Here is a 24,511-nt window from a genome sequence, read left to right on the forward strand (position 1 = left end):
TAATAGACTTGATATAAGGGTCCATTAGAAATGGACCTGCTCATTGGTGCTCCTCCTTTGAATGTGATGATAAAGCATTGATAACCATGTCATGAAATAGTTTTTACATTATAGTCATTTAGGTGATGTCTGCAGTAGACTGGTTTAGTAGACCTTGTGCACCATCTTCTGGCCCCAAGGAAACCTACAGTTTATCTTTTAGGAGATGCATTTGTAGAAATATGAAGACTGCCACTGCTAACCTGTTCTTCTAAAAATTGATTGATGATTTAGTTGCCCCAGTGGTGTCACTGACCAGAACTAGTAATAAAAAAATGGATATAGTTAATTGCCCAGTATTTGTTTCTGGGCTAAAATGTTTTTTTTTTAGCTTAATAAAAAAAACTAAGCCTTTGCTCGGTACTGTGTGCACCTACAGGCTGATACAGACAGCACTCTAAGCCTGATATATCTAAGACTGGAGAGGATACACTTTCATCAGTGGAGCTGATGGAATAGATTTCTTAAAGTCATTTGCTATTTGTTAGCAAATGTTTTGAATCCTAAACCAGATCCATTCCAGGTTTGGTGGATCTCCCAGTTTTACTGATTCAAGTGTATCCTCTCAAGCCTTGGAGAGCCTTAATAAATCAGACCCTCTATGAGAAGAGGGAGAAAAGGTGTACTTCCACAAGGTCATAAGCTGCATGTTGTAAATTCCTGCTATTTCAGTTTATATTTGCAGACCAGTGATAGTTAAGCTATCTGAGACCCTGATAAAATTGAGCTTTAGCTTTAAACATTTTTATGTAGTATATATTTACCTGGCCAAATATTAACAAAATACATGTTACATTCGTTCAATACAGTTTCTGTCTGATCTAGATCATATACTTAACAACTTTCAAGACACATAAATGTTAAGATACATGAAATTATATTAAACATGGTGATCTGTTTTACCTGATTTAAATATGTGGACAAGGCACATAAGAAGGGTGCCCAGCTGTTGGCAGTAAAATGTATGCTGCTGTTCGGTCAGGTCTACCTTCAGCTCCTTATGTACTATGTCCTCCAGGAGAATTCCCACCAGCTGTAACAGAAACCTTGACCAAAAAAAAAATAAATGTGTTATAATTATCACAGACTAGTTGTATATAAATTTCAAACCATATGACTTGTAACCTACTCCAATCTCCTCACTTAAAATGCTCTAAAGTTAAAAGACATGAATTTGAACTTTGGCTAAGAAGTCCACCTCTCAGTGCATGTTTGTTCGTTGAAGCAAGCAAGCCATTTGCCAGTTCAGGAAAAAAACAAAATGTTGGCTCTATATACCCATTCATAGCAGCACATATCTCAGGTTAAGCATCTTACTGGAAATTAAAATAAGCAAGCATCAATTTATCGGCCAAAATAATTTTAATGAAATTGAATGAAACTAGTTTGTAGATTTGAATGCAAAACACAGTTCCACATCATAAACAGAAGTGATTTTTTTACTGCACAGATTTGTCTCTGCAGAAAGCAGGTGTGTAAGCAATATGCTCACTCCTAAGACAGATGGCATCACACATATTATCAGCAGACACATGCCGCTTTAAAATGTCAGTCAGTTAGGTTAAATTACGGTCTAATTTCTATAAAATAGACATTTGTTGCTGCGTTAAAAACAAAAAATGGAAACAAGACTTACAAACTGCAGAATTGAATACAGAATTGGAGTAACAATATTGTAACAAAAGATTTAAAGTAAGAGAAAAGAAAGAAAGGGAAGAGGGGAAGAGAAAAGAGAATAAGAGAGGAAGAGAAAAGAGAGAAGAAAAGAAAAAAAAAAGAGGGAGGAGAAAACAGAGGAGAAAAAAGGAAAGAAAAGAGGGAAAGGAAAAAGAGAAGAAAGAGAAGGAGAGACAAGAGAGAAGAAAAGAAAAAACACATTTGGATGATATAAAATATACCATCTTAACATGTTTATTTTTTTAAATAGTAACATGACAGGTTCTGGTATTACAATCTTCCAGTTCTTTCTTCCTATTGTTGGTAGAAATCTCAGAGGAGAACAACGCTTTGGGTTAACTGTCAGCCCACATACTTATTCAGGTCTATGGTTATGATCAGAAAAAATAATGGAAAAACATTAGCCAGAAACATAAAAATGCTTTCTGCTTGAAAACCTTAAAAGTACCCTGCAAATTGTGTTTTGTTTCTGTTTCATTTACCTGGAAATTGTGCCCACCCTCTATGTTTCTGTCCAATGAAAGCCACTCAGTGGGCACCAATAAGTTACAAAATTAAAGATGCACCCTTAGGCTCATGTCATATGGGCAGGTCTGCCAGGAGGCTACAAAACTGAAATGAAAATTATTCTGTGGAAATACTTGATCACAGACCACCGGCTATGTGCCTCACAATAGAATACTGACAAGAATTTCAGTAGTCTTAGACAGTAACAGGATATACATAATTTATGTAAGGTGACAGAAGTTCGAAACCAGTGAACTGCTACTGATGATAAAACAACTGCAGCACATTGAAAACTGTGGAAAGGTCTACTTTAGGCTTGCTATATTTTAGAGATACAGATATCGATAAGATGATGAATAAATTGTCACATACCGGGAGAATGTTTCCTCAGGTGGTGCCTTTGCCTGGCTCTGTTCAGCACAGTTGTCAGTACTTTGTTGGTTATTCTCTCCTTCCCGCAACTTGGCAATGTTTTGACAGGAGAGGAGAAGAGGGGAGAAGGACAGTTCTTGGATCCGGGAAAGAACAATGTCCTCTGTAGACTGTGAGATGAGAACTCTGAGGATGGCCAGTATTCCAGATATCCAAAGCTGGACAGTGCTCACTGAGGCCTGCTCAAAGAAAACACAGAATAGAATGTAGGAAAATGATCTTCTTTGTCTTACAGTTCATATGTACAAGGTATAGAATGGTGATCTCTTTAAATCATATCTAAAAAACTGTAAGGGTTTATCCTTTCTTTAAGTTCCAACCATACTGTTATAGTATGGGTATAGTAAAGCACTGTAATACAACTGTTGTAGTATGAAAAATGTACCTAAAGTTAGGTTTTTAAAGGAGCAGGGGCAGGTAAAGTATTGTCACCCTTTAAAGAGGGTGAGCAGAGATATGAAAATCCTTCCAATTTTTTTTTATATTTCTTCAGGCCCATCTCCTACTAATCAGTCTGGCTATATTTTTTAGTGTTATAGCAAATATAAAAAAGACCAGCAATACAAAAATATCAAGTGGAACTAATCTTCAAAATAAAGGAATGCACGTAGGCCGATCATTTATTGTAGAACAGAAAGGCAATGTCCCATCATATCCCAGAATGCCCTTAGCTGCCGGTAATAAAATAACTCCTCCTTGAGAGGAAATGTCATTCCGGCCTAGCCAAACAAAATGGCCAAAGACCCAAACCCAGAAGGGAACTGGGTGAAGATGTTAGCACTTGCAATAGAGGACAGATAAGTGTAATAAAAAAAAACAAAAAAAAAAAAAAAACAATTTTTATATTAGAACTTTAGTTAAGCTTTTAAAAACCCAAAGGTTTGTATAAAGTAGGTAAGCAATAACAACTCTATTTTTTAAATCACGGTTACAACAGCCAGGTATTTTCCTAATCACTTACCATAGTGTATGGAATGACAAACATACTTCTAAGCAGCATGTCCACTGGACGTAATGAAGAAGGAGCAAGCGTTTCAAAGAGAGTATTTAACACACCCAGGGCTTCATGAGAGTCTATGTGCATCTAAAGACAAAGCAAATGGCACATTCTAGATTATAAAAAAAAATTAAAAGTATTTCTGTTACATGGAGTGGACGACTAGCCCGGAACCATGATAGCCTATTACCTACGCAGAAAAGTTCAGTAGAACGACTTCCTCAGCAGAATACCCAGTTTTAGCTCAATAAAGTTAAATTATGATACCAATGTCCAAGGAAACAATGTTAATAAAAAGAAAGAAAGAAAAAAAAAGATTCCAGACATTATTTGTTTTTGGAGAGAGTGCATATGACAATGAAATATATTTACATGATGTCCTGAAAAGATACTGAAGACACCAACAGACGAACAACCATTTCCATAGCTGATAAGGAAGACATAGTAAGTTACTGACCTGCTGTTTTGATAACATGGGCAGAATGACATCTGCTATCTGACGAGAGAGCCTTTTCCACTTGTCTTCATTCTCTTTGTGACACTGCTGCAGTACCAGAATAAACATCTCCAGAACCTGATGGTACTGGATGAGTCTGAGCAGCATGGACACCACTACTTCCTTCTGAGTCTCCAGTTCTTTCCCTGCGTCAGCTTTATTGGTTCCTCGTAATACAAAGAGGTCATGGACTATAGGCTGCAGGGCTGGAATGGCTGCAGTACAAAAAGAGACAGATACAATATATTTTTCTTCTATTTTAAAGAAATATTCTTTTTTTGCTAAAGAGAAACTGTACCTATTTACCTATAGGCATCAGAGAAAAGGTGATTTGTCTAATCATTACCAGATCTTGAAAAATCTGTCTATAAATACTAAGTGACCATGACTTAGTTCTTCTTGGTCCAGTCATCTTGGAGAAGTGAAATTACCTGCTTAGTTGAATTTTGTTTGGACAATTTAAGCTAGTCATAAGAAAAAAGGACAGAGTCCCTTATTATTGTAATTGTACTCTTGCAAGAAGAGAACCTTAGGTTGAATTGGTTTTACATTGACAAACAGAAAATGGTACATAAAATTTTTTCTGTCCATTGTGGTATATTACTATCCAATTCAAATAAAAGCATTGCCTTAAAAAGATGCATGTTCATGCTTGTACCTAAACACAACAGATGGAGTGAATGGTCCCTAGCAGTTACAGATTTTATTGATGTTTACATACCATGAGTCACAGCTTTCCTCCCGCTGGCCATGATGCCATCACACAGCTGGATAATTTTAGGAATGCCGATAATCTGCTTAGAGTGGTACCGTTCATAGGATAGCAGAACCAGAAAGAAGAAGACATTGGGAATGATGGCTTCTGATTCCCTGTCAAGTTAACAAAAGAAGCTTAACAAGTACATGGGATATCACCTGCTGTATAAATTCAGCAATTATCCAGCATTCAGGGATAATAGGAGAAGACCTTACCTGAACTGACCTACTTCAATGTACTCAAATTGCTTTAGCACAAAACCAATGAACACCTGCAAGAACAAAGTGATTGAATGTTGAAATATACAGAACAGATGCCTGTTTTGTCTTTGTTTTTTTTTTAGAGCAAACAGAGCAGGAAACACAAATTAGAAGTAGGACTGTAGGACTGAATAATTAATGTTACCTGATCAGAGTCCAGCAGACAGTAGTTGACTCGAAGCTGCACAAGTTGAGCTAAAAGATCGAGGACCTGTCTTTGCAACTGAACAGAAGTAGTAGTGGTGTATTGCTTCAAGGCTTTTATCACCAGAGGCTCAAACAGTCGAATGTGGTTATGTATAGTATTCTACGAACAGAAGATCATTGTCGTTATTTTTAGAACACTAAATATATTAACTGCATATTTAAGAAAACTCTGATGTATCCTAAAACAATAGGCCCAATATGCCACCTGGTTTTGGCATAGAATTGTGCATAAATCTGACTTTTGGTACACTTTTGGACTTTTGGTAGTGTGTTTGTATCCTAAGAGAAATGCATCCTGTTGTATCTCTAGGACAGGAAATTAAAGGAGGAGATTACCCCAAAAGAGATATAGCACAAAATAATCTGGTCAAGGTATTAACCCCTTCAACTAGGCTTTAGATAAATATACAATTATTAAAACATTTTAAACTTCGGTTTAAATTTTAATAATTAAATGTTTTCTATATTCTGTTAACAAAGTAACAGAAAAATGTAAGTGAGACAATTATCTACCATCAAGAGGTAATGCATAGACTACAATAAGGAGTCAACACTGTATTATTGGATACAGAGGGTTATGCTCAAATTATATCCTGTAGAAACAAATGGTGGCATTGTGTGGACTTAAGATCACATTCAACTTTTGACACGGTGAACCTTAAAGTGATTGTCACTTTTTAAACCCTGATATTTAAAGGACCCCTTACAAGGTAAATGATTAGTACTTAAAGCGTACCTATACTCAGAATTTTCACTTTACATAAAAGGGTGGAGAAACTTTTTATGAAAGGTAAAAATTCATGTTTGTTTGTTTTTTTTTTGGTGCTCCTTCTGTGCATGCCTGAGCATCTTGGACATGCGCAGAAGGAGCCTTTTTGCCCAAGGAAAAAAATTTACTGATCTCATGCATGCGCAGAGAGATTGTCAATTTTTTTTTTTATTATCCTTCATCACCCGATCTCACTCCTGGGTTGGGTGATGTGGGATGAAGAACCCAGAAGAGAAGACGAAGATGGCAGCGCCCGGAGATCCGGCTCCGGGATGGATGTCGAGACGATACAGGACCAGATGCCGGACACCGGAGTGATCTGACTGCCCTGCAGGATTGAAGGTAAGTTTCTCTTTAAGTACTCCACTCCCAGGGAGTGAAGAGGTAGAAATTGTACAAAACTATTTATAGGTGGATCGAACAAGCTAAGCAATTAAGTGACAGTGATACAGAAAATCACTTGCACAAATTTGTTCCCTTCAAACTTCATTTAATCCCCATTCAGAAAAATCTAATATTAGGTCCTATATAATTCTAGCACAGAAAGTAGCAGAACATGATACCATTTGCATCTAACCCTATATAGCAAAAATAACAAAACTTTACATTAATGCATTAGCTATATGGCTATATATTTCGGTCCTTGTCAATATAATTTTCTGATGGACAACTATCGCCAGCCTATCATCTACCACAAATACAAAGAGCTGTACAAAAAATGATGCTGTACCTTGTCTGCACGGTGCTTAGTAACATTGGTAATGCTGTTCTTCAACTGAGAGGAAACCTTCTGGAGCACATCAAACCACCTGGAACAAATAGGCAACTGGTTACTGTTCTTTGAATATACAACACTCACTACATAAATTAACACAAATATTTAAGATATATCTGTAGCCTTTCTTATATTAACTGAATGTTAATACTGGTGTGGCCTATTCTGAAAGGTCAAAAATATATACAGGTTTACAGCCACTTTAAATATTAAACTGAACCTTTTGATCTTTAGAAAATTTTAAAACAGGCAGACATAACCCTATAACCATTTGCTAGGGGAAATGAGAAATATGGAATGCCCTTTTTTGATGTTTGCTTACCCTGATGCGTCTTGCTCTTGATCAGCTTGGACCATGTTACGTAGACTGGCATCTGCCAGAGCCTGGGTAAAATGTGTATATGGAGCCATAAAGCAGTAATGGTACAAGCCAGGCCGCAAGTTAGAAGAGCCAAGGCGTTGTGCTTTTGCCTGGGTTTTACTGGGGTTTGAAGACAGTGCCTCAAACTGGGATGCCAAGTTGGTTCCAAAAAGGGTCTTTAATAGCTAGAAAGAAATAAAAAAAAAAAAAAACACAGAAAAAAAAAGGATCAATTTATCATCAATAAGTTGTTTAAATTTATCCCTTTCAGGATAGTCAGTCATTACCCATCACATTTACAGTAGATTCTTTTAGCCTACCTGTTGTACACAGATCGTGACCATCACAGGCTCCCTGCTGAAACAGGATTTTAGATAACCCAGAATTTCTTCCACACACTGCATACAAAAAAGTAAGACACTGAATAAATCAAATAACCTACAACATAAATGTAGTTATGTACATGTAACATGTGCTTTAATGCTAGTTATGTACACTCTAATGTGTACCTTATGATACTGTAATCACCAGATACACAATATGGCGTGAAATAAACAATGTACAGCTTACACTGCTCTCCAAATCAGCATCTCTGACACCAGAAGAGCTCTTTTGAATTTAATACAATGTAGTTTTTTTTGTTAACTGACATTTTATACCATTAGGCTGAGAGAAATGACTCTTCAAAGTAAATCTAGCAGGTGATTAGGCTAGAGATAATGTGGGGTTATGTATTTCCACGTTTCAGTATATAAGACCCCAAAACCACAATTTACATAGGTATTCATTAAGCCCACCTCCCAGCTGCTTAAAACTTTAATATAGAGTTTCTGCTGGACAATAGGAGGAGAAAATAAACCAGGCAAAGGCAAAAGTCCAGAAAATAAAGTAATCGGATAATCTATAAACAAAATATGAAGCTCTACATATCTGATCTGTGCAGTTCAAAATTACCTTTACCATGAACTAAATATATGAAATATTGTACAATTTAGTTAGTAAGCTTGGGATTGTGTAACAGAGGGTCTACATTATACAATATAAAGCATCACAATTAGCATATTACACTGGTACCTTTCCAATATCAGTGAGTGTAGCTAGTTCCAAAATCTGAGAGAGGACATCCAGAGCAGAGCGAAGAAAACTCCCAAACTTTTCATTGTTATTCTGAAGATCCAATGTTACCTATGGAAAAAGAACAAACCATAAAATAAAAAGGCAAAAAAGGGCAATATTCTGGGCTCACTTAATTCTGAGAGTGACTTGGCAGTGGAAGGATGTCTATGTATAAATAAATATTTTTTATTTAAAAAAAAAAAAAAAATTTATTCCTAATGTTGTGTCCACCTGTTTTGCTCCCCTCAGCTAGCGCATTGGTGCTGATAGCACAGATGCACATTCCTCTTGAATGACATCAACATCCCTATATGTGTTGCAGAGTGTGTGTATCCTAAGGTGGCCCTAAGATAGAAACTGGTGGACTTGGCATGATCCTGAACTGAACCCCAGGTAAATACAAAATTAAAAATAAAATTGAAGCAAAGCTATCCCCCAACTTAGAGGGTAAGCAACTAATTAATTTTAACTTTCGGTAAGTAACACTTTAAAACATGAGATGCCCAAGACTTTCTGACAAATTGAAACAACACCTGGCTCTTACCTTATAGTTGGCATGGGTGGCTTTCAAAACATCATACAACTTTAAATACGATGGGAGATGATAGAAACTGCCTAGAGATTTGCTTGTTTGAGCTGGACCAGAGGCATCTGTCTGTCGTGAAGCTGCAACAAACCAAGGAAAACAAAAATTAAAGAAAGAAATATAAACGCATTTCCTAGAGTGTTTATACATCAAAGCATGGTCCTGAGGCATTAGAGTTGACTTTATCTTATGATTCACTTTAAGCAAAATACTGTATTCTTTTATTAATGTGGCCAACACATATTTTCGTTGCTTCTACTTAATGGTAATTAAGCACTATTATCCTGTATTTTACTATAGAATAAAAGTAATGTCAAAACAGCTTACCTGGAGTGGCATCACTGACTTTCTTTGGGCTCAGTGGTACTGCTGTCTGCTCAGCACTTTCTCTTTCCTTCCCTTTCCTTCGGATAGGACTTAAAGAAGGTGGGTTGGTTAGGGAGGGAAGGGTGGTCTAAAAGTAAAAAGACAAACACAAAAATGGTGAATCATTGTACCTCTACAGCTGTACTGTAAAGGTTTAAAAGCAAAAGGTATTCTCTCACACACAACACAAATGTTAAAAGACATAGGTCTCAAACTGTTCGACAATCCCCTTGGCACGATATCTTAGTCAGGAATGCATAGGTGCTTTTAACTAGAGCACTGTACAGAGGGTGTACAGGCCCACTGAGCTGTTGTGTGCTTGAGCAGCAGTCTAGCTTACCAGGGTGTTTCCAGCATGGGGTATTCTAACCCTAGTGAAATATGTAGGAAATAAATAAATACAAAAATATTTAAATTGATCTGATAAAGTCAAGCCTAGCGTCAAAAAGTCTCTTGATGAATATATCCTTACACCAAAATAAGTCAGTGTCAGAGAAGGGTTAACCATCTTTCACAATTCCCTAGACAAATATAATGAAAACCTAGTTCTGAAAAGATATCCACCAATGGTCCTGGGTGTTAATAAATCCAAGAGGATTCAGGGGGAGGGAGTATTGTAGAGGTACAATGATTCACCATTGTATTCCTGTTCTAAATATTGTACAGAATGGCATATAAGCATCTTGAGTCTCACCTTCACTACAGGCCCAGGAGGGACATCATCAATCACATGAGCACATATATTAATGGCCTTCAGTAAATGAATAAACAGCTGATCGATCATGCCAACCATCGAACGGTCACCAAGAGCTGGCCACGGCTCCTCTTGCTTGTTAGCGGTCTGATTAGCTTCATCCTCTGCTGTCCAGGGGCTCTTTAAAGATTTAGGAGCAGTAGCTGAAAGGCAAACATTGTTTTTTATCCAATAATGACAGTCAAAGCAACCTCACAAGTAATCAAAAACACATTAGTAGTTAACCATTTTCTTTAGTATTTACTTTGTGAAGGTGGTTAATATATTTAAAAATAACTTTGGCATGTTTTGCTTCAAAAACCTCCAAACATGTAGCAGCCAGTGAGTAGAAAAACAAGAGGCACACAGAAAGTAACTAATGCAGAAGATTGCAAAATAGATTGCAGATGTGAGTACCTGGCAAAGGGATTTCTTTTTTTGGTCACTTAAAGCAGTAATTTTTACTTTTAAAACCTAAGTTGGCTTTAAAGCAGGCCAGGCAGTCCATCCCAATTATGTGCTTGCTTACAACAATTACACTGTGCAGTTTCTCAATTTGACCCATTCAAGCCAGGGTGAAGTAAACCGTTCCGATGTGGGCAGAGCATTTTTTTAGGCGAAAATACCAAAAGTGCAAAGTATATGTAATGGAGAATATACTGTTGATGAGAAGCATACCTATTTAAGTATAGTAAGTATGCACAACATTAATGCTATACAAAGCAAATATCAAAGTTTCATTCTAGCTGAAGGCCCACTTAATGTCAATCTAAATTTCTCTTCTTGGCTTCAGTACCTACCTGCCAACAAATTTCCAGCCAGTATCAAGGCATCCTGATGAGCAGAAAGATCAAGGGGAAACCAGGCTGAGGATAGCAGTGACAGTATCATGTTGGTCATGCCAGCAGTGCAGCTCTTGCGCAGTTCTTCTGAAGGGCTCTGCTGGGAAATGCTGAAAACAAGACATTCAAAGCTTAAATTTGCACTTCACAAAAACTATGGCACACTTCCCTTTGAGTCTCCTCTGAAAATAAAATCTAATGCAATTATTTACCTAAAAGATCTACCCCGATTCTTGTAGACCTGGATTCGGGAGGCCTGTGCACTGGATGACATCACATATCCACAATGCCATCCAATACTCCATGAACACACTGGAAAAGCAGTGGACAACAGACACAAAGCTTCACAGCAGCCACACTAGAAGTAAAAAAGACAACATGTAACCTATAAAATTTATATAATGAGAAAATCAACAAAGCAAGAAATAAAAAAGCACAATAACACTTACATTTTAATTTTATATCATTACATGGGTGTTTTACAACCATCTTAGGGATTCTCATAGAAAATATGAAAATAATATAGCCACAATCTGGAAGTTTAGTTGCATGTACATTCTGCAGTTGATATACACATTTACTAGTCTATCCACTTTATCTGATGAGGATGGTTACACAGGAAATGGGGTGGCAGGAAAAAAAAAGGAGGGGCAGGGATAAGAAAACACAGCCATGTGATGTTAAACTGGCGATGAAAAGACATCAAAAGATCGGGGATTGAAGGACTGTCTGTTTTCCAAACCGAAATCTCCATCTTAACGAGGGCAGGCGCCATAGGTATTCTTTAGTTAGTAATTATCTATAATAGTTTAGGGTTTATTGGTTGGGTATGTTTGTCCATTGACAGATCTACTATATTCAAATGTGCCCAATCTTTCTGTACACATTTTTACATTTACACTCTTTTGCACATACCATTACTAAAATGCATGGCACAGTGATATTAATTTAAATCTGCGATTAGTTAACAGGATAAGATAACACAAGTTTATTGCTGCTCCTTCTTTATCCAATCTACAGGCTTGGTAGTAGGTGACAAAGCTATATTTCTTTTAAGTGAAGAAAAGAAAGGTTGCCAACCAGGTTGCAATATGTCAGAGTTTTCTTAAAAGCAAGATTGGATACAGGAATTAAAATTTATTTAGGAAGAAGAAAGGTTACATAAATGTATATGTAACCTGCCTGGATCTTAGCTTTACACCTAAAAACAATCAAAACATTAAGACATTGGGCCTGATTTAATAAAGCTCTCCAATGCTGGAGGGGACACATTTTTATTAGTGAACCTGGAGGTTTGAGGTAACCTGAAATGGATCTGGTCCAGGATTGAAAACATTTGCTAACAAATAGCAAACAATAGAAATCCATTCCAGGTTTGCTGGATCACCCAGCTTCACTGATGAAAGTTTATCCTCTCCAGCCTTGGAGAGCTTATTAAATCAGGCTCATCATGACAACAGTTGGATCTGTCCCCACAAGGACATTTTTTGTGGTTGTAGTATTTTATAAGGTGATTGCTTGATTGCTGGCAGTATCACAACAGCTAACCTCAAACCCAAAAGTATATGGTAAAAATGGAGTTACAAAGTCACCACACATATATAAATATACCATTCTGAAATGTTTATAAAACCATTATGCAAGGTACAGATACATAATTCAAGTACCGTCAATGCTCGAGTGGTTGATGTTGTCAGAGCGTGAGAAACTGCAGTGATGACCCTGGACAGATTATTCTCCATAGTGACATCTGTCGGGCTCTGCATAATACTGTAACCTCTGTAAATCCTACATGGGGAAAAAAGTGAGCAGGCATTACAGAAAGTTTTACCAATTGTTTTTGGTTGCAGCAGATAAAATGTCTCTAAACTAAAGAACAAATAATGTATATATTTTAGATTACTAAGCCTTAAAATGTGATGGTTGAAAAGGTTTTCATTTTTGCAAGCTCTTGTAAATGTTCTGGTGATCCTGCCAGTGTTTAACATCCTGTTACCAGGTGACAATTCTTACAAAGTAAGCTATCACTTTGGAGGAACAGCAGTGTTACCCAAACTTTAGAACACCCTCTCTTCCTAATCTCTTTAGCCTAAGTAGGGACAGTTTTATTGTTCACAGAGGTACCAATGAGCAGGACTGATAACCAAGGGAGAGTGGACAGGTCAGGACTGGATTTCCAGCAGAATCAGAAAGCATTTTGCACACTAACAAACAAAAACCCTTAGAGTGGTATTTTAAGTGAAACAGAGGGTGCCACAGCTAACGTCTTCTTTAGTAAATGCTAAAAGAATGCTTGTCATGCCAACTCTATGGCTTAAACAGAAAGTAAAGTGGTTAAAACAGAAAAAGTAGGAGAATCTTTATATCTGCTACATGTTTTGGGTCAGCGATTTGGAGCATATTGAAGCTGGAGGGCAGCATATTGGCCAGGAAACTAGCATTTTTTAAGAAGGAGGTAAGCAATGGTAGCTTACATATTTATGCTAGAACAGGTTTACTTAAGACCAGTGTAAATGTGTCATAACTTCATCCATACACAATAGATGAAGTAAAAGGACTTGTCTCTTCCTGATGTTGTCAATTTACCTGGACTGCCCCCTATGCACTACACAATAGAGTTTTCAGCAGAAATCTGATCGAATGTTGATCACCACCATAGCTTTTTGCTGATTCGATTGATGTAGTGCAAAGTTATGAAGCCACTGATGGCTTGTACTAACCATGTACCCACCTTGTGATTGTACTGACAGCAAAATGGGATGCTGGCTGGGTCTCATGCATGAGCAGTTTGAGGTAAACGCTGCTTTGGTCTCTAGCTGCTGCCACTACAGGGTCAGCTTGTCCTTGATCGCAATGGAAAAACAACTTTGGTACCATTCTGTGGATGAAAATGAAAATAATATTACTAACATAACAATAATAAGGCAGAATTCGCATGACAACTTGGTGTACAAGATTTTTTACTGTGCTTTGGTTGTCATTGAGATGGTTGAAATTGAGATGACTGAGCAAAGCTTGCCAAGTCTACTACTAGCTGCAGGCACCTAGGACCAATGTTCGTGATGAAATATTTTCTTGGTGGTTACTACAGTTTCAGAGAGTGTGTAATTGCACAGAACAGATGCTGGTTCTCTGGTTAAAGCAAGTATGAACCTCACACTAGTTCTGCCTTGTAGGACTCAACAGTTTATAAACCAGAATCACACAAACAGGTAATAGGGTGCATATTAAACAGCCAGGATGATAAACAAGAACATAGCATGGGTACCTTTGTCAGTCACTGAATTCCATCTACTTTTAATTCGCCACAACCCTGGCATTTAGGAAGGCGAGGGGATATGTATGAACAACCAGAACTATATATAATCATGGTGTTCAATCTTTTTTAAAAGTACGGCCACATCAATGTAATAAAACTAAATACCGTGACACAAAAAAAGGCTTTAGAGGTTAAAGCACTTACCTAACTAAAGTTGCTGCAGCTACATGCCTCACCCTTGCGTCTTCATCTCCCAAAAGACTGATAAGTACACTATTCAGCACTCGGTCCTGAAGATGTAACAGCTACAAACACACATACCATGAAGTTATGACCCAAGATCCAACATAAGACATCATATTTATGTAACCAAAGCATCCAGAGCACAATGGAGGTCTAGGATTTCTCAAACAAAGAAAAACCCGGCTATGTTATCATACAGCTTTTCTGTGTTTAGCAGAAGTGGGTGTACAGCAGCTCAGTCACTTCTGTCCTCCCTTAGCTCAATGTTCAAGGGTCTCTTATGCCACACATTATAGGATAATGAGTGGTAAGTACTAGTTCCTTCCATCCCCACTGTTTACACTGAAAATTGAAAGTTCTCAGCTCTAAGAACTTCTGGGTTCAGATAAAAAAAGAAGCCTAGTGAAGACAAGTAAACTGCAGAATGAGGATCTCTTTCCCCCAAACACATAGACTGAAGACATTAGGAGTCTAAAAAAGCCTTGTTGATTTCTCCATCAAGAATATTTGTGTCCATCAAGGACATACGTCTTCACTTTTTTTCCTGTCGTATTAGAAGAATGTCATCTGATTTGTGAAATAAAACAGAGAATGTTTGCAAATAAAAGAATAAAATAAAGGCATCCCACACATTCTCTAGAGATGCACTAACATATCTAATCACCTGTGATGAGTGCATTATCCTACATGCCAAAGGTTAAATAATGTTAGGACAGCTATGATATTAAAGTTATTTTTCTATTTTGGTGTGTTTTATTTCACTGGTACTATGTTAAAATATTGAAATCACATATATAAAGGAACAGTGCAAGGCAACAGTGCATCGCTTCAAGATGTTATCAATAATTGCTGTACGACTACAGATGGGTGTGAGCAGTAAAAGCTCAAGTAATGAAGCAATGAAATATAGTGTTGGAGTTGCAGTGTTTGACTATATATTGGCTTCAAAAAAAAAAATTACAAGCTTTTGCATGCATTTTTATATGCTTGCTCACAGTTCAGCTTTAAATTTCACAAGTTTGCATGACACAAAGAAAATGCAAAAGACAAAAAGGACTGAAAGCTGCATAACACAAGTGAAAGGGTTGAATGGATAAGAATTAAAAGAAAACACTGGTTGTAATTACCCCAGTATAATGATGTACACCTCTATGTAGCCCATCTGCTTTTCCTTCCAAGAAATTTACTAACCTAGAAGAAGAAAAAAAATATACAATAAAGGACAAGGAAAAACTCCAGGCAACAAGTATCAACTGCTAATTGCAACCTCTAAGGCTACGTGAACACGTTAGACTTTTGTTGTTAGAAAGGATCTTTCACGATCTTTTCCAACAACAAGACTGCACTGTAGTTCTGCTCTATGGAGAGGGAAAAGAGAGAGAACGAGTGAGCGGCACCCCGCTGCGCTCTCTGCCCTTAACTGCATTGCGATCGTTTTTCGTTCGCGGATCCATGAACAACATTGGATGGCCACTGTACACATCAGATTCTCGTCCGATACTAGCCCTGAAGAGATATTCATATGAGAAGCATCTGAAGTATGTACAAGTCCATTCAGTATACCCCATATAAATTAGCACCCAGTGGGGTGATAAATAATAGAAATAAGGGGGTTTTCTTGTATATAATACAAGTTTAAGTTGTGAAAATATAAATATTCTTACACCAGGATAGCAAGGAATACATTCATTACCACAAAGCAAAGCTGTAAGAAAAAAAATCTCCAAATCAATCTCTTACCCCCTCGCTATGTAGTAGGAAATCTCTTTGTTTTTATGACTGGTTTGCTTCAACTATCAGATAGTATTATTACAAAATTTGTACTGAGACCAAAAACCAATAAGATGAGGACTGTGTACAAGAGCAGACCTGCTGCCACCCCCATTTCTTATAATAGATAAATTGGCACAATTCTTTCACAGGAAAAAAAAAATTTTTAGAGGCAGACTGCCAAAACACAATACATTTTAAAACCCTAAATTTAAGTACATTGAGGAGATGAACTTGCCTAAAATCAATTTCTGCTAGAGTTTCTAGCAGTTCTGTCCTGACAAGCCAGTAAGAGCTGTTCTTCAAAGTGAGCAAATCGATTAACAGCTGTAACCCGTGTTCGCTGTACGTGCTGCACAATAAACTGGATATACAATGCTGGAAAAACAAAAGCATTTCTTTTATTAACAAAATAACAGCATCTTGAGGTACCAGAATCAACCAAAGGCACATAAGTAAGAATGATCTTTGCTGTTAAAAATTCCTCTCAATGGAACACACGCTTTGCTCATAAACCACAATAACCTAAAGCCATTTCAGACCCACCGTGAGCTGTAGTGTTCTTCTGTAGGCCCAACCCCAGTCTCAATCACTTCTATTCAAGTGAATGGGAGTGGATAGGAAGCTATTGTTGTGCACAGCTGCAATACATCTGTTTGGTATTTTTCTGCAAACTGAAAATGCTACAAATGTAGGACTAGAATACCAAAAATCTGGAAGAAACTGTAGGCAGGGCAGGGGGAATTAGAGATAAGAAAATAGATTGGTTTTCTGTAGTCCAGTAGAATTTAGGCAGGGCTGAAAAGTTTTCACAGAAGGTAAGTAAAGTAGTGGCATCTTAGTCTGCCTTGATAATGGAGGGTCCTTGAAACATGTTGAAAATAAAGAGTCTGACGGTTGTAATGAGAACCTAAAGGGAATGTGTACCCACAGCATAATTACATAAGAGAGCTGGGACAGCAAACAACTTGGCAATGGAAAATGCTCTCCTATAAAACAGAGGACTCTAAACTTGAGTGTCAGCCCACTGCAGAAAGTTGGAAGCCGATTGGGCAGGATAATCAGGTATTTTTTGATACTTGCAGGATCATTAAGGCAAAGTAACACGTGGGAATGTTTATGTATAACAGTAGAATATGTGTTCTTAGATTTTCATGCTTCATTAGCTAACAGAAGCAAAGTAGTTGCCAGGAACTTCTAGGGTATTAATGACCATGTGACTCTCTCTCCTTCTTCCATGTGAGTGTGCTGTTACTTTGGAGTGCCCAGCACCATATAAGTTGCTCTTACCAGATGAAGGCAACTTTACCGGACTGATTTAGAGACTCCGCCAAAGGAAACAACCATTGTAGTTTCATTACAGATCCCATTGATAAGATTTCCAAATCAATAAAAATCTTTTTACTTTCTACATGTCTTGTTGTGATTGCTCTGTTTGTTGTATTTCTGTCCTTACTATCCTGACTAATGTACTACTGTATGCATATACTCCCTAGTGAGTAAACAAGATCAGCCTGACTATAGCAAGAAATGTAAAAAAATTCAGCCCACATCATTTTCAGTGAAAGTGGTATATATGTTTTGTTGGGATGCAAAGAACACACTCACCCTGACTGCCACACATGTCAGCTTGCAGGTCACAGAAGATTCATCTTTCAGACATCTTTGCAACAATGGAATGCAATCTTCCAGTGAAAAACTATTCCCTGAAAAACATACTGGTTAGTGCCTCAAACTTTTATCGGTAACTGCTAAAAGAGACCCTGTCAGCAAAGTAACAAACTACAGGTAAAAGTAAAAAAGTAAAAAAATTATGCAATTTACTTTTATGACTACTAGAAAATTTGATTTTTATAAGTAGCATCCATTCTCAGCACAGCAGTCTCTCTTCTTGCACAGCATAGCCCTCTTCTTTTCTAGGAGTTTACCCTCACTTTTTTTTTTATCTAAACCAATGTTTCTCAGCCAGGATTCCTCCATAGGTTGCTAGGGATTCCTTGAGAAATTAGTAATTTGTGTGTCTCATTTAAACTGACATCAAGGATCTTTTTGGCTATCTGTTAGGGCGACATATTTCACACTGACCATCAATGTAAGAGACATTCATCACACAGACTTTCATGCTAATATACTTTGAAGCAATGTGTAGTTATGGTCATTGTGTGGTTTTGGTCAATGTGTGTTATGGTCATTATAGCTTGACATGAAAGTTATTTCAAGGGAAATAATCCCCCTTGTTAAAAACCTTAAGAAAGACCGATCTAAACTGACAGAGGAGGTATAAAGAGGAATATCGTAGTGGCAGCACCCAGTTCAGATGTAAACACAAGAAAGACTTTTTCAGGTAAAAAGCATGCAACAATAAACTAATTGTACATTTTATAGGAAGATTAATGTTGAAATCATGGGCTGGTGACAGGGTCTCTCCTCTCTTTATTCTAAAAAAAAAATAATCAATACAAATTTTTAAACTAAAGCATGTGCAGTTAGTTACCAGTACAGCTTTTAACATTGGCCAGCCAGCGCTCAGCATCATAACGGGACTTGTTGAGGATGGAGTAGATAATTGTACCACAGAGAATAGATGTGGCCCCTCTGACCTGAGGGTCCCCATGATTGATGTAATTCAGGATGTCTGAAACATACTGTACATCTGCAATGAAAATACATAACATATATATAAAAAATTTAGGACAACATAGTGGTAGTTTTGAGTCTAAGGATATCCTAAAGTAATGGGATTATTTTAGGGTAAGTGAGCTAACTCCATATGTAAGAGAAGCAGTTACGAGAAAGAAAATAAAAGTGATATCTTTATCTTTCTGTGGGATTATAATGTTCGTGAAACCATGTTGTGTTATAGGCAGCAGTGTAAAACAGCCTTTTTTCAGGTCTTACAAAAAACCCAAGTTAAGAATTTGTAGATCCACACAAGTCTAACTCAGGAACATGGAATAGTATTTCAAAACGTTAATTGTAGCTCTTTAGCAAGCATACTGATGCCACAAACAACCTCTATATACAACCATATGGCCACTCTTCCAGGCCCCAAATAAATAAGAGAACCCTCTAGATCCCCTGGATTGTAAGCTCTATGGGGCAGGGTCCTCTCCTCCTCCTGTGTCGCTGTATCTGTCTGTCATTTGCAACCCCTTTTTATTATACTGCGCTGCGTAATATGTTGGCACTATAAAAATCCTGTTGAATAATAATAATCCTCATTCTGTTTTGGAGATTATGAAAATCATGTGACCTAGACAATAGAGTGCTCAGTACCTGTTGCGTCTATAGTGTCTGTCTGCAGTTTGTACAACTTGTTGAAGAACGCTTCAGGATACAATGCCACAGCTGCCCCTACACAGCTCAGTGCCAGTGCTTTCACACTCACTCGCACATCTCTGTCTGGTACAAGGGCTGGATAAAGGAAAAAACAAAAAGGCAAAGCCGAGTAAGTTTAACATGAAAACAAATAGCAACAAAATCTTCATAAATATAAAAACAGTTTGGAATACTGATAAAAAGACATAATGGATGTGGCCTATGTAAGAAAAGTCTTTGTTCATGTTAATAATGTTTTACAAATATTGATATACAAAAGGAGCTTTGCAAAAGCTTAATCCTAAAAATAACTTGAGAAATCTTTTAGGTTATTTGAACCTTTCTAGATCCAAAGACAACAACTGATATTCTTACCACCCTTCTGTCCAGTGAGCAGGAAGGAAGCAGATAAAAGGCGGATGCAGTGAATAAGGGGAGCAGCATCTTCATCTGTATAATTTCCAATATCTCCTTTTATCCGAGATGGCTTTAATAAGACAGAGCACAGTTTGTTATATGACAGTCGCATCCACAATTTTAAAGAATTAGATATTCTTAACAAAACTGGGGTTAAAGTACTTTGCTATATATTTGTAAATGTATTACCTTATTTTCCAGGTCTCCTGGCTCTACTACTTCCTCCTTTGTTACAAAGCGATCCACGCTGCTATCTGAAGACTGGCGGCTGTGACCCATGGATTTTAGTAAATGACTCGGATTCAGCCCTTAATTAAAAGAAAACAAAAAATCAAAACATTATTCCGGTAAACTGTCAGCCTTGCTACAGACTTCTCATAATACTTTCAAGAAAGTTGCCGAAACATCCACTAACTCAAAAATTTGTTTAACTTAAGAAAAATCAGAATAAAAAAGGAGTGTAGAGGAATTCAGATAAGTGGACCCAGCACACAAATGTGGCTTTAGGTAAAATAATAAATAAATGCAACTGCATAAAGAATCATTTAAAGCAGACTTAAACTCCAAATAAAATGCATAACTAAAGTTTCACAAACAGCCCAGTGTCTTCATGGTAGGACTATAGATAAAACTGCTTTGGGATTACTCTGATGCCATCCAAGTGAATACAAACTGGACCATCAGTGACCAGGTATGTACTGAACAGAAGAATAAAAGTTTAGGTAGAGCAATAACAAGACAGGTCTGTATGAATTATAATCCTATACCCCCCTACCTCATCAAAGAACACAGCATTAGCCCGAGCAGTGTTCATTTCAGATACAGCTTTTCAGCCCTGCTATTAACATGACAAAAGTCTGGAATAAGCAGAAGATAAAGTGTTTGCTGTAAAATTCTTTTCTTACGGTCCATTGAGGTGCACCTGGTATTGTATACCTTTGGGGGTATTCTGTTACCTTTAGGAGGACTTTACAAACTACCTTAAGGTAATCTCCAGAGATCGCAAGAGGGAGATATACTCTCTTACAATATGCAAGAACAAAACAATTACACATCCAGAAATAAACAACAACACTGTCAATAATGTGCTTCATACTGTTACTAAAGGGCACCCAACAATCAAAGTGAGTTAAATCCCTATGCACATAAATGAGTCCTTACAGACAGGCCAGCGCAGCAGCAATGCCAACAGTTAACTACAGCGACCCAGTGGCACAGAATATAAACAATAATACACAGAAATATCTAAAACCTTTAAGTGCAAAAAAATGCTTTAACCAATAGCTCTGAGTTGCATACCATGTAACCACCCATTTTTAGTCAATATTTTAAAATACCCTACCAAGGGAAATATTCCCAAAGTGATCAACCAATTCTTCCTGGTGAATGATAGCTCCTTCCTCTTCTTCGTCTTGGAGCTGCCCAATCTGCATGCCTGAATACTGGTTCTCAGAACCATCGATCACCTAAAAGTCAGAAAGAATGGAGCATTCTTACTAGTAGCACAAAAACAATTCAAAGGAGCAATAAAAATGATTGACATGAGGCATCTTCACAGCATAGTAGCACAAAAAGGGTAATGCAATATGATGGGGTGTAATAGCAATAATAAAGTTTTCACACCAGTCTCTCAATGACCTGTTCAGTTCCAGAAAATAGCAAGCATGCTAGTGTGGAGGACCTGTGGCGATTTTGTTCTGAAACAATAGAATGCCACTGCTACTCATAAAAATTGAAGGCTTTCTTCCCCTCTCCATAGAGCAGAACGCCTGTGTATGTTCATGCACTCGTGCAGTCTTTTGCTGTTGTAAGGGATTGTAAAAGATCCTCTCCAACGACCTCTCCAATTGACCGTGTGTACTCAGCCTGCAGATTTGCAGCTCTTTATTTGATATCCAGGCCTAGATTGTCATGAACAGCCAGGAGGCTGAGACTTATGTTAAATTTCTGATGGACTGAGGTCACTGATCCCCTGCAAAGGAAAACGCTGTTCATTTTTATGTTCTTGTTTTGGATCAAATAAAAGTGACATTTTCATTGGAGTCTGGAGTAAGGCTACGTACACGTCAGATGATTCTCATCCGATTATCACTTCAGGGCTGGTATCGGACGAGAATCTGACGTGTGTACAGCGCTTGTCCGATGTCATTGATGGATCCGTCCTGGCAGATCTATGAACAACGAATGGCCATGATGCTAGTGAAGGAGAGAGAATGCAGCAGGGTGCCCCGTGCTCATTCTCCCCCCTCCCCTCTCCATAGAGCAGAATAGTGCTGTATGTACATAGCTCGTTCATGAACCTTTCAGTCTTTTGATGTTGGAAAAGATCATGAAAGACCTTTTACGACAAAATTCTTAATCCCTCACAGGATGGATTTTATATGGAAAACCATTGTAATGGTTCCCTAAATACTATATTTGTATCACTTACAGTATTAAAAAAAAAGGCATATTGCCTTCATAAATTTTTTCCTTTCAGTAAAGCCTTCATCTTGCAGGTGATTACAATGTCATAGCCCACAGTGATCACACAAACAGAAACCACAGAAATAGGGACAAAAGTGGTCAGTGACAGCTAGGTTTACCAGCTATGGTCAAAGTTTATAAGCTTAAGTTTAGTTAGTGATTGAAGGCATATATCATGGACAAAAGTATTGTTTTTTCACTGCACTTCCTATTCTAGCCAGTCAGCAAATCATTGAGGACTGTTTTGAAATACAATCTAGCAAGGGTATTGCAAAATGGTAAACTAACTGCAAAAAATTAAAGCGTGCTTCAAAGCAAATGGCTTTCTTACTAAAAATGGGACCCCAACTGCCTTATTCAGCGATACAAAAAGCAATGCACATGTAGCAGGTTACACCTTTTACCCAAAGTAACAATCAAAAATCCATATTTTGTTGATTCTAACGACTTGAGTAATCTTACAAACCATATACCTGATTAGTTACTGTAAATTAGTATTTGCACTGCTTTTACTGAATAAGGCAGCAAAGGCTGAAATGTCACTGCGCTGGAACGGGATATCTGTCAGTCTAGCAATCCCTCCTTTAGTCAATATATCCCTTAGGAGTAATAATAAAAAAAGAAGCTTTAAAGCTTTTAAGAACAAAAGACACAAATGCAATAAATGGAGATTGAAAAGCTCCAATACTGCCTTTTAGAGCATCATGCAATGCTGTCCTCATAGGAGGTCATGCTCTCAGAAAGTGGTATGCTGACCTTTTCAAAACTATTGGCTGACAGTGAAAAGGAGGATGATGAATAGGTTGATGTATCCAGCTCTGGGCCCTCCATGGAGGAACTCTGAGACATGTCTGGCCCTTCAGTAGAAGACCGTGATACCCCCTCTGCCCGCTGCACACTTACGATTTCTGAGCTGTCCGAAGGGGTGACAGCAGAATCTGGACCTTCTGTTGTGGTCTGAGAGCTGTCACTCACTGGTGAGGAAGCCTGCGTGGTTCCCTCATTCAGGTCCATATTGGTGTCAGACTGGACAGTGCTGATCTGACTGGAACTGCGGCTTAAAATGTCCTCCTCATCCCCTTCTGTAACAGTACTGGGGACATCTGAGCTGCTGAGATCTACAGAGTCAGACTGAAGAGTGTGTTGGGACCGCGGCTGCTCTGTGATAATGTCATGAGCTGAGGAGTCCAGAGTGCCAGCAGATGCTGGAGTAGGGACACTGGAGGATGCCGTCACATCAGATGATCCCTCCTTTTTAGTTGCATCTTAAAGAAATCAAAGAAATGTTATTTCTAAACAAAATATCAATCTTCTCCACCACTGTAATAATGGAGAAGGGTCTTTTTTACATAACATATATATTAAAATATCTCTGAAAGTTAATGGCAGATAACTGCACGAATGTTGTTTGATACCTGCTTGAGCTTCAGGTGCCCAAAACCAGTACTTTTATTAACATTTTTTTTTTTGGAACTCTGCCTTACTATTTTTTATTTCTGCACTGGCCCACATGATCCACAGCCAGCCTGCATGTCAAATAACACTGGGGAACAAATTTTTTGTTGAGTTAGATCTTACACTTTTTTTTTTGTTTTAATTTTTGGGTGGTGAATCTAGAAATGACCCCAGTTGTTTGCTATCACATCTGGTTTTTACGATACAGGGTACCCTGCATTTTTGTCAAAAAAACATACAAATTTTACATGAAAATGAAAAAATAATGAAATAATAACAAAATAATAATAATAATAATCCTCTTCAATTTCAAACTTTTCATCATTGTTATCACCTAGTTCATCACTATAATCTTGTTCTTCAAGAGAGGATAGTGTAACGAAAACCGGCACTGGAATTTCATCTGAATGAGCCACTGGGCGTATAGCCGATGGTAGACTAGGACAGTGTTTCCCAACCTTTCCTAAATTGTGGCATATATTTTACATTAGAAAAATCCCACGGAACACTACTAAACAAAAATGTCACAGATTAATTAGCTACCTGCTGCCATCTAGTGGAAGAGTACTTCTTTGTTCTGCCTATCACTATACATTGCTGGTATAGCCAAATGAAGACAAATTATTTGCAGTAAATAAATAATTTTCACACCAATTAACCAAC

The 24,511-nt window shown here is 37.6% G+C and overlaps 1 protein-coding gene across 1 annotated transcript in view; it reads right to left on the reverse strand.

Annotated features, from left to right (window-relative positions):
* The window catches only part of HTT (huntingtin), a 99,758-nt gene that overhangs the window by 39,748 nt on the left and 35,499 nt on the right, over positions 1-24,511 (reverse strand). Inside the window, exons 12-39 of the mRNA XM_072406890.1 lie at positions 23,297-23,658; positions 21,270-21,393; positions 20,117-20,235; positions 19,886-19,997; positions 19,469-19,606; positions 18,687-18,845; positions 17,801-17,898; positions 16,431-16,570; positions 15,550-15,613; positions 14,384-14,484; positions 13,652-13,798; positions 12,588-12,708; positions 11,133-11,278; positions 10,879-11,030; positions 10,040-10,242; positions 9,307-9,433; positions 8,938-9,059; positions 8,352-8,462; positions 7,598-7,675; positions 7,239-7,462; positions 6,872-6,950; positions 5,311-5,472; positions 5,121-5,176; positions 4,870-5,018; positions 4,110-4,363; positions 3,617-3,739; positions 2,596-2,834; positions 943-1,085 (exon numbers count right to left, since the gene is read on the reverse strand). Coding sequence (XP_072262991.1) covers positions 943-1,085; positions 2,596-2,834; positions 3,617-3,739; positions 4,110-4,363; positions 4,870-5,018; positions 5,121-5,176; positions 5,311-5,472; positions 6,872-6,950; positions 7,239-7,462; positions 7,598-7,675; positions 8,352-8,462; positions 8,938-9,059; positions 9,307-9,433; positions 10,040-10,242; positions 10,879-11,030; positions 11,133-11,278; positions 12,588-12,708; positions 13,652-13,798; positions 14,384-14,484; positions 15,550-15,613; positions 16,431-16,570; positions 17,801-17,898; positions 18,687-18,845; positions 19,469-19,606; positions 19,886-19,997; positions 20,117-20,235; positions 21,270-21,393; positions 23,297-23,658 — 4,053 coding nt within the window. The remainder of the gene's footprint in view (positions 1-942; positions 1,086-2,595; positions 2,835-3,616; positions 3,740-4,109; positions 4,364-4,869; positions 5,019-5,120; positions 5,177-5,310; positions 5,473-6,871; positions 6,951-7,238; positions 7,463-7,597; positions 7,676-8,351; positions 8,463-8,937; positions 9,060-9,306; positions 9,434-10,039; positions 10,243-10,878; positions 11,031-11,132; positions 11,279-12,587; positions 12,709-13,651; positions 13,799-14,383; positions 14,485-15,549; positions 15,614-16,430; positions 16,571-17,800; positions 17,899-18,686; positions 18,846-19,468; positions 19,607-19,885; positions 19,998-20,116; positions 20,236-21,269; positions 21,394-23,296; positions 23,659-24,511) is intronic.

This window comes from Pyxicephalus adspersus, chromosome 3, assembly GCF_032062135.1.
Source record: "Pyxicephalus adspersus chromosome 3, UCB_Pads_2.0, whole genome shotgun sequence".
Lineage (NCBI taxonomy): Eukaryota > Metazoa > Chordata > Amphibia > Anura > Pyxicephalidae > Pyxicephalus > Pyxicephalus adspersus.